This window comes from Ambystoma mexicanum, chromosome 8, assembly GCF_040938575.1.
Source record: "Ambystoma mexicanum isolate Mex_15411 chromosome 8, UKY_AmexF1_1, whole genome shotgun sequence".
NCBI classification, from domain to species: domain Eukaryota; kingdom Metazoa; phylum Chordata; class Amphibia; order Caudata; family Ambystomatidae; genus Ambystoma; species Ambystoma mexicanum.
This window is the reverse complement of record NC_090929.1, coordinates 345,808,033-345,822,541: the sequence shown is the minus strand read 5'-3', so window position 1 is coordinate 345,822,541 and position 14,509 is coordinate 345,808,033. Positions and strand designations below refer to the sequence as shown.

At 48.2% G+C, this 14,509-nt stretch overlaps 1 protein-coding gene across 3 annotated transcripts in view; it reads left to right on the top strand.

Moving 5' to 3' along the window:
- Nucleotides 1-14,509, top strand: part of PNPLA7 (patatin like phospholipase domain containing 7) — a 2,986,886-nt gene that overhangs the window by 2,782,500 nt on the left and 189,877 nt on the right. For all 3 annotated transcript variants that reach the window (XM_069609797.1, XM_069609798.1, XM_069609799.1), the window contains one exon: nucleotides 12,515-12,625. In XM_069609797.1, coding sequence (XP_069465898.1) covers nucleotides 12,515-12,625 — 111 coding nt within the window. The remainder of the gene's footprint in view (nucleotides 1-12,514; nucleotides 12,626-14,509) is intronic.

Sequence of the window (14,509 nt, the reverse complement as noted above, 5' to 3'; positions counted from 1 at the left end):
GCTATCAGCTACTACGTCTCTCAGCCGAGAGAGGCCAGGAAAGATCACCAGTTTTTCATTGGTTATGCTTGTGCCCATGCTACCAGATTGTGACTAAACAGACCCTGGCCTGGTTGCCCATTCTCTGAATCTCAGTATGATGTGATCTGGCTGGTAAAGAGGTTCCTGACGGACCTCAGGTCACTCTCCATCAGGGGACTAGCTCCTACCTCAGCACTGCAATGGAGCGTCCCTGCTTGGGTTCTCTTTCTGGTTAGAAAGCTCATTTTGGTAGAGCTGTCCTTCAGAGTTTTTTCGTTTAGGTGGTGTCCTTGCTATACTCCCTGCTCCAGGTCTATGTACTGCTTTGGGAGTCTGTCAAAGGTGAGGAATCCACAGGAGGAAATAATCCATCAGAAGAACCAATCACTTATCTCTCTGTAATGTGCTTTCTGATGGATAGTCCTCCAACAAATTCCTCATTGCTCTCCATACCTGCCCCTGTTGGCTGATAGCTAGTACACTTTGGTTCTGCGGTCCCTCAGTCCAGGGTGCTAGGGAATAAGGGTGGAACAATGGTACCCCAGTGTCATGTTCAGCGCAGGGTGCGTAGAGGCCTCGGTGGAGCCACGCTGCACCCCATGGCAGCAGAAATGTGCCAAAAAGCAGCTATGCTGTGAGATAGATATCAAAGATGTGCAATCAGTGGGTGGAACATCCATCAGAATGAACATTACCGGGAAATAAGTCATTTGTTCTTCTCATCTTTGCACTTTGACGCTGACTTCTAGCAGCGCCTCTTATGCTTCCAGAAAGAGAACAAAGAATGTGCTTGGGAGAAAGAAGAATCACTTCTGTAGTAGTAATATCTCTTCTTTCTTTGTTTTCTTTTTCGGGCCTTGAATGCTGGAGCACAGAAGGAGAGCTCAGCTGCAGTGTTTTTTGCAGCATATGCTTACAGCATTTCTGTGGAGTATTAGCAGAGGTCAAAAATAACACGGCCATCCACTCCCTAGCCACCTTGCTGCTCATTTTCTGATGGGATCTGCTCTCCATGTTGTGATCTTTTCTAAGACAAAAAAGAGACACATGGAGTGTGGATCTGCCACCAACATCGAACGTGACAGTCTTTACAGGCTTTAAAGCCCGATTTCTGTGGAGACCTTTTGAATTTATCCTGAAAATGTCAAGCAACCTCAAAGGTTCATTGGTGTTGGTAAGGAACTGTGGGAAAATGGAGCCCCTGACTCGGATCATAGATTCCTTTAGCGCCATCTTTGCTCGAAATGGCATCAATGAGGGGACAGTACCAATGCCAGATTCACACGGTACCCGGATATTTTAGAAGATGAGGAATCTGTTGGTTTTCCGAATCACTGTCCAAACTCTTGCCCTTTCTCACCTGAATTGTGACAATGCTCTACTCTAGGCGATGCCAGGAAACTACACTGACACCTTTACAATATTTAATGCACAAAACTACTCACCACATTGATGGACCGAAAAATATTAAAATAGGATATTACTGCCATCCTGCCAGATGTACCCTGGCTGCCCCTTCCCAAATGCATACATTTCAAGGTATACAGTATTGCATACAAAGTGGTTTCAAATAAAGTACCACCATACCTAAAAGAGGAGTTGACCATTTCTGGAGGCCAGTACAGCGCCATAAGCAAAAATATTGGCAGGTTAAAAACAGGAAATGCATTAAAGAAAAAAATAGAAAATAGGATGCCTCCAATAATGCACAAAGGAGCAGGAACAGCCTCCTGCCACATACCAGATCTGGCCTATCAGTCATGAGCTTCAAAAGAATGTTAAGTCCCAGCTGTTCAACGGACATTTCCTCCCCCTCTGAAGATCAATGATCCAGTATGACTTCCTATGCCTTCCCAAACATCTTCTCAAATGTGCACACTTCTCCATATACCTTTTGTTATCCCATTGTATCATATCCCCATGTTCCTATGGTATTTTATTGTCTTGTCTCAAAGCCCCCTCCGACCCCCCAATTTACAATTGTTCTCTTATCCACAATGGATGTTGGATTTACTGGCCTTGAGGGGGGAGGATTATCAAGGGTGCGCATGATATACTCTTCTCGTCCCCTTTCCTCCATACTGTATGGGCATCCCTTCCTAGGGACGGGAGACAGAACCTTTTTCACCTTATTTTAGAGGCTCGCAGGGGTGCTACCCTGACTACGCCCACTGGCGCCACTCCCAGTCCCCTTTTCTGCATCGATGGGAACGGGCCGATTTCACCAGCGCTACTGGGTTTGGCCTTGCCATGTAATTCCACTCCCTCTTCCCCAGAATCTTCTCTTATCTTTTTGTCTTTATTTGTCATCCATGCACCTCGACCCTGGCACGTGGCAAGCAGCCTGACAAAATGGCCACCGCACCAGACAACATAGCCGCTCATCTGATGCCACTCATAGGAACAGAGTAGGCGGGTGAACGAGTTTCAAGGTGGGACTGGTATCAACTAGGTTTGTGGCCTACATCGTATCCATCAGTAGAGCAGGGTAGATTCCCCCTGCAACCCAGACTGATTGTGCTCTGGTCCCAGTATCCCCTGCCTCCTCTTCTGCCTCAGAGGCTAGGTTCTTCGAAAGGTTTTTGGGGCTAATGCGAACCCCCCAGATGGGGGCCATCCTAAGGGATGCAGTCAGGGAATTGCTTCCTCCGGTCACTCCACCTATAGTAATTCCTCCCATGGCTGTGGCACCACAGGCCCCCGTGCAGCCCCCGCTGCCAGCTCCTTTGAATCCTCCCCCAGTGCAGCCGATTCTGAGCCAACCTCCGCAGCAGCCTCCGGCACCGGTCTCCACACTACAGCCCATGGCACCTAGCACCCCTCCTCCCGCGGCGGACCAGCCGGACACCCAGGCGGATACAGACGAGGAGGAGGACCCTGACATGCCTCGTCAGCGAAGGCCTTTCACGACAGGCTTGCAGGTTTGGCAGAATATCTGGGCCTTCCTCATCCCGAGGTAGAGCAGCCCGAGGAGGGGGTCTTGGCAGAGGTCCTCTCCCTAACACCCCCTACCAAGACGGTGTCCCGATGCAGAAGGATGTCATTGCTCTGGCCAAAAAGGGTTGGATCAAGCCATGCTTGGATCAGCGCCTCAATGCCAAGTATAGACAGATGGAGGGGGATACACTCTTGCTATCAACAAACCCCTAGTCACATTCATCAGTGATTGCTGCAGCATCACTCTACTCTAAGCCTCAGTCGTGCTCATCCACCTTGTCCACGGTGCTGCTAGGCAAGGAGGAGAAGATCTTGGAGGCATACAGGAAAAAGCTGTACTCCCAATGCCTCACTGCAGCTGCGCCAAGCCAACGCGAATGTCATGCTTGCAACGACTAACCAGAGGTTGTGGCGGGAAAATCGGACTTCCTTCCGGAACTCCCGGTGCAGAGCCAGGCACGCTTTAAGGAGGGTCTAGGAGAAGCCAAGCTGGTAGCGCAAGACATCATGGAGTCCTCAGTTGCCCACATCGACACCTCTTGCCGGGCCATCTGTATCGCCGCAGACATGAGAAGGACGGTCTGGCTTCAAGCTACAAAGTTCAATCCCGACGTCCAGGATTGCATATTGGACCTTCCTTTTGGGGGTAGTGACCTCTTCCACTCTACCACCGATGAGAAATTGGATAAGAAGAAGAACAGCTCGCAAACCGCAAAGTCTTTATTTATTCTTATGAAAGACACTCCCAAGGCGTACACCCAGTCGCATCAACGCTCCTATAAGAGGCGGACGTTTGGCAGGTTCCAGGGATTCCAGGAACAGAGATCAAGACAACCTGACTGCTCACCGAGTCAGCACCGGCACAAGCAACAAAAAGGGGGTAGCAAGGGCTTCTTCCAGTCCCCCTCCTCAGCAGCAGCCTCAGAGAGCAGAAAGGCAGTGTGCGTCCCTCCGGGTCCACGTGGCTCCAGTGGGCGGCAGACTAGCCTCTTACATGCATTTTTGGCACCAGAACTTTGCGCACCCTTGGATCCTCTCAGTAGTATCTGCGGGTTACCGCCTACCTATACTTCCCTCTCCTTCTTCCTCCCCTCCGCTCCCAGAGATTGGGACGGGAACTCTGTTGGCGGAGATCCGGTCACTCGTTGAGAGCCAGGCAGTAGAAGTAGTACCAGCCTCTGAGAGAGGATTATTGTAACCTGAGGGAAAGCCTGTGACCGGACAGGACAATAAGGCTATAAAAATATTTCGAACAAGAGGGTCCTGACCTCAAATATTTAGGCTACAGTTGTTTGCTGTAGACACAATTCTCATACCTCTCCATGTACAGTACTTTGCATTTTACAGATTATGTATCGTAGGAGGAAAGTGTGCAAATCCAAGTTCTGGAAGGACTGGAAAACCAGTTTGGGGACCTTTCTTACTTTAGGTCACATATTACAGCGAAATTCAAGCACTTCCACTGTTTAGCAATCTTCCAAATGAATAGAAAATACAAACAAACAAAAAAACACATAGTCATTAGCTTGCTCAATTGTATAAAGCGAGGACTCAAGTGTTTGGACAAAAAGAGAAAATCATTCAAAAACAACTTTTTGTACTTGTAGGCGAACAGAGATCAAGAAATAAAGTGTTGGCATTCTGCCTATATTTTAAGAAAGAACACATTGGCAGGAATAAAGGTGTAGTTTGTTAACTCTACCATGTTACCCTTTACTCTCTTATTTTATCTGTGTTTTTGGTGTAACAAAATATTCATTCATATTTGTTTCCACATATATATAACCAATACTTTGTACAAGGCAATCTATTACTTCATAGAACCTAAAGATTGGGTCTGCTGAGAGGCAACACTAATGCAGACAGTGCTTTGTACAAGTACATTTTTTGCTTCACGACACCTAAAAATAGGAGCTGCTAGGAGGCGACGTCAACACTCAAGGTGGTAGGGATGATGTGTGTCATTAGTCTCAGTGTTGTAATTATAAGACAGGAATGACGCGGGACGTTTCGGCTGTGTAGAGATGTGTAGAGATGGCAGCCTTCTTCTATGGCCCGAAATAGCAGGTCTTCCTATGGTTAAAAAACAATATGTACAATATTGTTGAGTATCCAGAGAGTGGATAGTGTAAACAAATGTTAAAATACCTGTTGGGTGCTACAGAGTGTGGACTGGCCCTCCGGACCCAAACACTGACCTTGCACTTCAAAAGATGTGGGAGCTCGTGGTGACTGGGCTCCTGGTGAGAGAGAGGTGGAAGCCCGTTGGTTTGATGCGCCGCGGGGCACCCTGCAAGAAACACGTGAATGTGGGTTACACACATGGCTGGGGAACCTTGTTGTGGTTTGGGGAAGCCATTTGGGAAGAAAGGGTACCTTGTTGGTGGGGGCACCGTAGATGTGTGGTGCTGATGGAATCCCGTGGTAAGGAAAGGATTGGGTGGAACCGGGCAGTGGTTCCTGTCCAGCGATGCAAAGCGGTCAGGCAATGGTTGCAGCTGGGCAGGGGGAGAAGGAGGGAAAGAAAAAAGCAGTCTATCAGAACATAGTCCAGACTGAAGATTGGAGGCAGGGGTGGACAGGGATTGCCCAGGATGGGAATCTGCTTACCTGTCCGCCTGTTGTAGTGCGATCGCGTTAGCTGTGCTCCATCTCGTCTCGCGTTTGTGAACGAAAGAGCTGTGCGAGTTAGGTGGTGTGCGCATGTGTGCAGGCTAAGTGTTCGCCTGGCGCGCATGCGCACGGGTGCTGGGATCCCGTTGCCACGGCGACGTGGACGCGAAGGAGTGCGTCGGAAGGTCCTGTGATGCGCCTGGGCGTCACGGGCCAATTTTTTTTTGGGGGTGATCGGAGACGTGGGGGTCCCGGTGGTCCCGTGTTGGGGGTGGGAGGCCCAGAACTGGATATGGCTCGGTGTATGCACCGGCTGTCGAGAAACTGATGCCTGAGTGGAGAGGAGATAGGCGCCCCGGAGATCGCGGGGATGTGCACCAGAGTTGGTGCAGGAGAGACTAATTGTAAAGGAGAAGCTGGATTACTGGGCCACTAGGCAGTGGCATGCAAAGTAAATGTATTCCCAGGCATGGTGAAGTGCTTGAGCCGGAGGGGGGCCCGCCGCAAAGGGGCGAGGCTGATGTCTATAGATACTCCACTGGAGTAAGTTCATTAAGACCTTGAGTAGTGGTCTGCAGCTTGAAAATCCACCAGGATTCTTTAAAATTAAGGGCATTGGCAATATTGGAACAATCACTCACTTTGTCCACCACTCACCATTTGAAGGAGTCGCAGTTGTGTTGGTATTCGAGAAAGTGTGAAACTAATGGTGCGTTATGAGTCTTACATCTTATTCTCGACTTGTGTTCCCCTATTCTCTTGTTCACTGGCCTCGATGTTTGTCCTATGTAGCGTAGGTGGCATGGACATTCGATAAGGTAGATAATGTTGGGGGTCTTGCAGTTTGAAAAGTGGCGGAGAGAGGATTAGGCTTCTATTCCAGGATTTTTCGCCATACAAAAGAAGAAACCGGCTGGCCTGAGAGTTGTTTTGGACATCTCCAGCTTATGAGTACACTCCACGACCTGGGGTTTACCATCAACCTCAAGAAGTCTCAGCTGCAGCCTCACCTTCCTGGGCCTCATCTGGGATATAAGTTCCGAGAAGGTATTTCCCTGGGAGGACAAGATTACGGCCATCAAGAGGGCCACTACGCACTTCCTTACCAGACCAGTGAGTTCGGCTTGGTGGTACCAGCACTTACTGGGTATCATGGCAGCAGTCCTCTTGGCCATGCCACACACAAGGCTCTGAATGAAGAGAGTGCAGCTGCACTTTGCAGCCTCATGGAATCAGGTGAAGGCTCCCAAGCGGAGCTGGTCAGCATACCGCCCTCTCTCCACTCAGACCTCACATGGTGGTTCAAGGACTGCAATCTGCGACAGGCAGGCCATTCCAGCAGCCGGCTCCACAGGGCACCATTACTACGGACACCTCCCAAGACGGCTGGGGAGCCACTCTGGACAGCCACAGCATCCATGGAGTCTGGACCTGGCAAGAGCAGGAGTCGCATATCAACTGGCTGGAGCTCAGAGCCATTTGGTTAGACCTCAGGGCCTTCCTTCGGCTCAACAGGGACAGGACCATCCTGATCCAGACCGACAACTCCACCAGCATGTACTATGTCAACAAGCAGGGGGGTACCAGGTCCCCTCCGCTGTGCAACCTAGCGATCAGCTTGTGGGAATGGGCCCTGGAAAACAACATCTACCTCAGGGCTGTCCACCTCCAGGGGGAGGCCAACTTGGAAACAGACAAACTCAGCAAGCTTGGGTGCGGACAATTACGAGTGGCAATTGAATGACCAGGTGCTGCAGGTGGTCTTCAACACATGGGGCCATCCTCAGGTGGATCTATTTGCCTCCTGGAGGAATAGGAAGTGCCATCAGTTCGTGTCTTGGCAGGGACTAGGCCTCGGCTCCCTGGGCGACGCCATACAGATTCAATGTGAGGGCATGACAGCCTATACTTTTCCACCATCCCCCTTATTCCCAGGGTACTCTGCAAGATTAAGGAGGCTTGTCACCTAAGCATCATAGTGATAGTGCCTTGGTGGCTGGAGAGACTGTGGTTCTCCAAGTTGCTCAGCCTCTCGGACTGACCACCCATTCAGCTTCTGCTGGGCCCAGCACCTCTCCTGTCCCAGCAGGGGGGCAGGGTTCTCCACCCCGCTCCTCAGCAGCTAGCCTTCGCAGCGTGGTTCCTGAGCAGATCACCCTCAAGCACCTGAACCTCTCTAGAGCTAACCTGGAGATCATCCAGGGCACTAGGAGCAAGGCCACTAGGAGCCAATAGAGGAGTAAATGGAGCAGGTTCTGTCTCTGGGCAGATTCTAAGGAGATCAACCCCCTGACGTGCACACTAGACGAAGTGCTCTCTTTCTCGGCACACCTTGCCCACTCAGGAGTACAGGTGGACACATGTCGCACCTACCTCGCAGCCATAGGGGCCTACAGAAATTCAGAGGAGACAGTCTTCTCCTCTTCCAACCCGATAGTCAAGAAACATTTGGCGGGCTTGCCCAGGCTTTACCCACCCATCAAGAGGCCACACCCGGTGTGGTACCTCAATGTGGTGTTGGGCACCCTGGCACACAAACCCTTCGAGCCGATGGCGTCTGCGAACATCAGGCTGGTCACCATCAAGGCAGCTCTACTAATAGGCTTCACCTCTGCTCGCAAAGTCAGCGAGATCCAGGCTCTGGTGGCTTCAGAACCCTATAACACTTCCCACAAGGATAAGGTGGTCCTGCAGACTCACCCGGCGTTCCTACCTAAGGTACCCTCCGCGTTCCATCTAAATGAGGAAATAGTCCTACCTACATTCTTCGCTGACCCCAAGGACGAGGCTCCGAGAGTCTTAGACTGTCTGGATGTCAGACGAGCTCTGAAATTCTATATGCATAGGACCGAGGGCTTCCGCGTGTCAGACGCACTCTTTGTCACCTTTGGGGACTCCAGACCCAGCTATCAGGCGTCCAAGGCCTCCAGGGCGAGTTGGATGATTGCGGCCATCAAGTAGGCCTTTGGGGTGCAGTGCAAGCCGTCAGGGCCAAGGCCATCGCATTCCAGCGGCAGGTTCCGTGGCAGGTCATAAGCAGGGCAGCTACCTGGGCCACCCCTTCAGCTTTCTGTAAGCATTACTGCTTGGACGCCGGCTCTAAATCAGACGCAGCCTTTCGGACAGGCGGTTCTAAGAAACTTGTTTGCTTAAGGAGGGTCTCCTTTTCACCCTCGGGCTACATTCAGCTGTAATCGCCCATAGAGTATGGAGGAAAGGGGGCAGGATATAAGAGTAATTACAAGTTGCTCAATGTAGTGACTAGTCCTTAGTCCCCTTTCCTCCATACATCCCACCATCCTCCCCGCTAATAATATTGGTGTCGTTAGGCAATAATAAATATTGTCGACGCGTCAATGGGGACTGAGGAGTGGCGCCGGTGGGTGGAGTCAGGGTAGCGCATCCTCCCAGGGCCGCACCCCCGCGTGCCTCTAAATTTAAAGGGGAAGAAGGTTTTTCTGGTGAAAAGGTTCTGTCTCCCGTCCCTAGGAATGGACGCCCATACAGTATGGAGGAAAGGGGACTTGTTAGTCACTACAGTGAGTAACTTGTAATTTATTTTCTAGGTACTGTGACGAATCACTAGATATCGTCACTTCTCCCCAGGGCAGGGGGAGCCCCTTCTCATGAGGCTAGGGAGGCAAGGCAGCTACCCAATAGTCCCACTAGGGGTGGTATAATGCAGGCGGACCTCATGGGGAGGAACTCCCCTCCTGGGGATCAGGACAATCACCTAGTGTACAGGCCCTATAGTCATAATCCCAGTGTCCTATCACATAGTTACCACATTGATCACACCATCCCACAACTTCATATTGAACATAAAACTGTATGTTATATTAATATCTCCACAATAGACCCTTTTGAAATTTCTGGGAAGAAGATGATGATAAATAACATGAATAATACCGTTTTCTCCAGTACTGACACAAGGAGGATGCGCAGAGGCATGAAAATGGATCAGTGGAACTGAGAACAGCCTTCTAGCCTTCCACAAGGGAATGGAAATTGGCAGAGTTTAAAAACCAAAGGAGGACTCAGCATGTTGTCAAAACAGCCCCGGAAAAGCAGCATGGAGGGGTATTGTCGGGCGTGGGAGCGGCAAAACTGCAAAGACTGGAGAGCAGAAACCACTGGCAGAAGACGGCTCTTCAGGACCTGACGTTGGTCGGTCCTACAAACCGGAGGCAAGGCAGTGGTACCGGCTCCAGGGGGAGGTGGGTCACGCAGTCCCTGACTCAAACCAATACTGCAAGGAGCCAAACCAGGAACCAGCAACCACAGGAAACAGGCGACCATTTAGCGCTCACCGACAAGCTGCTCCAGTCCCACGAATAACCACTGCTGTATGCAGGATTCCTAGAGGGTAATGGGAACTATGAGCAGGCTGGTAGCGATCAGGGCAGTAAAGGAGGGTCGCCAAAGCACACTGTGAGGGTCGCAAGGCCTAGGAAGAGGCCACGGAGGTTCTTGGACCCTGTAAGACTTTCAGAGAACTCTGAGCGCAGGCCTGCAGAGGGGCTAAGGAGGTCTGGGACCCCATCAAACCTACAGCGTGCATCCTAGGTGAACTTCCTCAGCACAGTGAAACCGTTACAAAACATAAAATGGTCTGGCACCCTGCGAAGTTCAGCAAAGCGAACTTAAGAGGAACTCCTCCTCTTCTCAGTGGGGAGACCGCTGACCACCAGATAAGTCTGGGACCATAAAGAAAGACAAGAGGGCATCCGAGGAACTCCTCCTGGTCTCAGTGGGCCAGCAGCATGTCTGACAAACTGTCTCACACATATTATGAATTTTTCAAACTATAACCTCCAGAGACTGGACTGGTGACGTATGAAATGTGGTGCAGATTGCGGCTTTTAGTTTTAGGCCACAGATGATCAACATTTCTAATATGGCTTTGAGAAATCAAATCTACACAAGTCTGTTTTTTAAATAGCAGAAAACAAAACTGGTCTGTTCTACATTATTAATTATTTCCCCCATAGAATAGCAACAAGAATCTGGGTTTGGGGAATTAAAACTGTGAATTTAGCATGTGGTTTGTGGTTCAACGGTTTCTAAGATGTCGTAAGTAAACCTACTTCAGGTGCTCACACTGATTGGCAAAAAGTTAAGCCGATTTAGCCCCCATTATGAGCTTAGATGTAATGTTAAAAACAGGTGGCATATGAAATACCACCTGGTTTTAACATCTGCCTGATAACATGTCATGAGGTATTGGCCTCATGCGGTATTCCAGGGTGATGCTGCATCTGTTAAATATCGCTTGATTGCCAATAGTGTTTTACCTCCCCATAATGTTTGAATTCAAAATATTGACCTCCCCTCCAACTTACTATTGAATAGTTGTTTCTTTTGAAGTGAAGGTTTCACTAATACATCACCTTAACTCCAGGAAAGGAAATATTCTCTTGCTCTCTTGCTCTCTCTCCACCTCTCCCTCTCATTCCTTCTCTATGTTGCTGTCTCTCTTTCTCGCTCTCTGTGAGCGTGAGTGACATCGTGAGTTGTCAATTTGCTAGTGCCGCCCCGAGCTGTTTGAGGGCACCGTGACTAGAGCAAAAACTCAGATATCTTGAGGTTGGGGAGCTATGTTTTTTATGGATAAAAGGAGAATAAGAGCAGCAACTAAATGACAGAGGCATCCCCAAAGGTGCAGGCTGGTTTGGTATTCGGAGACATGCATGTTCAATTCATGTGTCCTGAACACAAAATATAAGCAATACTGAGGGTTCCTGCCTGCTTTGTATAAAATAAGGAAAATAAACATGACTACAGATCGTTGTGTTTGACAAATATATCTGGGTTGTATGCGAGATACAACTAAGTACACCATGGATACCGGCATGGAGCTCGTGACTAGGACCTATATCTACTAATTTGGACAGCCTGGATGAGAGCAAAAAACCTCTCTGCTCCATTGGGGAGCAGTGTTTCATGTTCAGAGATAATAGCCACGCTGAAGTTTAGAAAAGGAGGGTCTGAGTGGAGAAGCCTGGTGGGTATGCCTAGTCCCTGATGCCCCAACATGCTTATGTTATGTTGCACTTAAAGGGATTTGGGGCAGAACTAAGTCATTTGTTGAGTATAGCCATTATATTTAAACCTGTTGCACTCCATGCTCATGGAACTTTAGCCACAGGCACTGCCGCACTTCCGCACACATTCACCCCCCCAGACCTGATTAAAACACAAAGCACAACATCTGTGCCATCAGAATGCAGCTCCTTTTCACGACAAAACTTCCATAGGCAGCTGCACACATAATGAATGTCGCTCAGTGTGTCAAGGGTTGCTAGCAGGGACTTCACCTTCATGTCTTCGTACTGGCCAGTATGCGCACATGCATACTAGCACCTCCTCAAACTTCCCAAACCTGGACTCCGGTCTCCCAAGGGTGTTCAACCTACAGCGTGTTGTGACCATACTAATGGCGAAAGGCGCTATAGAAATGACGCCGTACTGCTACTACTACTACTACTACTACTATAGGATATTAAATACTAAAATGCTTATGGTTGTGCTTAATTTGTACTGAATTTACAACTCAAAAATGTCTAAAATAGGAAATGTTAATGAGGGCAATCTAAATCCCCTAGAAAGTATGCACCTTATCAAAGTTGATGCTCACGTATTCGGTAATATGTGCATAAAATACATTTTGGAATTTGCCGTCACCCATTGTGGTCTCATTGTGCAATCTCATGTAATAGGTTCAAACATACGATTTTGGTCATCCTTTTGCATACACAGGAACATGTAATATTTGTAGGAGATGTTTGTATTCCCTTTGTGTTCAAGTGACTTGAATTTTGAATGTCCAGTCAAGCCTCTTAGCATATGTATACTTGTCGGCTCTGCCGCATTACGTTCTTTTCAATGATAAACGACATGCTTGAATTATTTTTGAGTGCCTTCCACAATTGCCTTTTTCCAGGATGTTGGATATCAACATGGAAAGACAGTGTTCAGTGTGTGGAGCCGAAGCGGGGTCATTGACAAGATGATTCAAGACAGACAAGACACTGGCAAGTCCAAAACCTCTGATGTAAGTATGTTTCTCTGTATCGCCAATGCTCACTGTTGCTATCTCACCGTTCCCCATGACCTCACTTTACCAGACATATCATTCTCAATGCACAAAGGAAGCTCAGCCTGTCATTGAGAGTTCTTGCTTCGTAAACCCACAAGGGCTCCTTGATCTGCCTTTGGCCATTCTTTTCACCGCTTTTATTAGTCTTTCTAGCCCATTTCCATAGAACGGTAGGTTGCTGTTCACATTTTGGTGTTCCTGGTCTCCTTCTCCAGGGAAAGCGTGCATTAGTGTTAACATAGTTGATAGTTTTGCAGCATCTATTTATATTTGAATTAAGTAAAACCTTTTGTGGGTGTGGTAGCACTCCTTTCCAAAATAAGCCTGAAAGGATGCCTCCCTCTTTTGAACTCTATTTCCAGTTAATCTGTGTCCTGGAAGGAACCTCCTCTGAGTGACATATGTACATTAAGTCTCCAATTCCTACTACAGGCGAGTGCAATAAAAAAAATGCTGTCGATTGGCATGCTTCCATTCTTATGAACATGTTTGATTCATGCATTTTACCGTCCCCAGTAGGTTTCTGTGCACCTCCCAACATGGTGACTCTTTACACATATGTGTATTCGGAGTGACCTGGCATTAGCAGGAAATTCTTTCTCTTTTCATGATTTCTGTTCCTTGTTGGTTCCGCTTGACTGTGGTCTCCATTAGGTAAGCACCGACCCATACTCTGCCATCTTTGCTTCTTATCCTGTCTGTTGTTTCACCATAAATCCACATTGCCCTTTCATAGCCCTTCTGGCCTCCCATGGTCCATTCCTACTTCTTACATGGTTGTTACCCTTAGTAGCACGTAAATGCTGCAGCGCCCTGTCTACCTTTCTCATCCTCCACTCTCTGGGTATCTCGCACATTGGGCCTGGCTGGACTGGGTAGGGCATTCTTCTTTCTTTTCCATTACCGCAATGTGGCTCGAGGCAGTTGTGGCTGTCCCCAACCGTCCAGGTATACGCTTCTTTATAGATTGTTTATGCTTCCTCTGTGTTCTTGGACTATTTGATGGGTGGGGTGGCAGAGGAGAGATTTTGTTATGGGGCATCTATGATACAGTATGGTAGATGACCATTGAGAAATGTCATGCCACAGCAGGCAATATAAGTGTAATTACATGAGTGGACTTACCTGTTTCATAGATGCCCAGTTAAAACTGTCATGCCACAGTATCAAATGGCTACACTTGTTAAGTGGCTAAACTGTCATTTTGGTGTAGTAAGGCTTGCTATTTCTTAATGTGGCATGCCATTTTCTCTGGGCATCTATGCTAAAGCCAACATGTGAAGCATTATTACATGGCTAGACTGTAATTTCGGTGCAGCCAGTCTAGCTATAATATTCTACTGTGGCATGGCATTTTTTTACTGTGTATCTATGATGAAGCAAACATGATGAGTTTTATTATATGCCTGGACTGGCCTGCATTGGAGCATGGACATGTTTTCGTATTGTGGCATGACATTTTTAATGGCAGAGCCAAAATGAGTATGTTTTTATGTGAGGGTACTGGCATATATTGGCAGAGCCATTTTAGACATGTGTCCTCATGGTATAAATACTGGCATTATGAGCAAAGCAAACATGAGTATATTCTTATATGGGAATACTGGCATATATATGAGCAGCCAACATGGACATGTTTGGGAACAGCAAGTGTGAACATATTATTTATACTGGCATATATGATGAAAAAGGCATCATGAAAATGCATTGGGAAATGCTCCTGTGCACTGTTGGTGACTTGCATCTATTGTATTTTTTCATGTATTACCCTACAAAACGTATTGTAAACTGCCTGGCGCATCCGAAGTGCCATCAAAAGTGGCTGTTTGGATTCCCGTC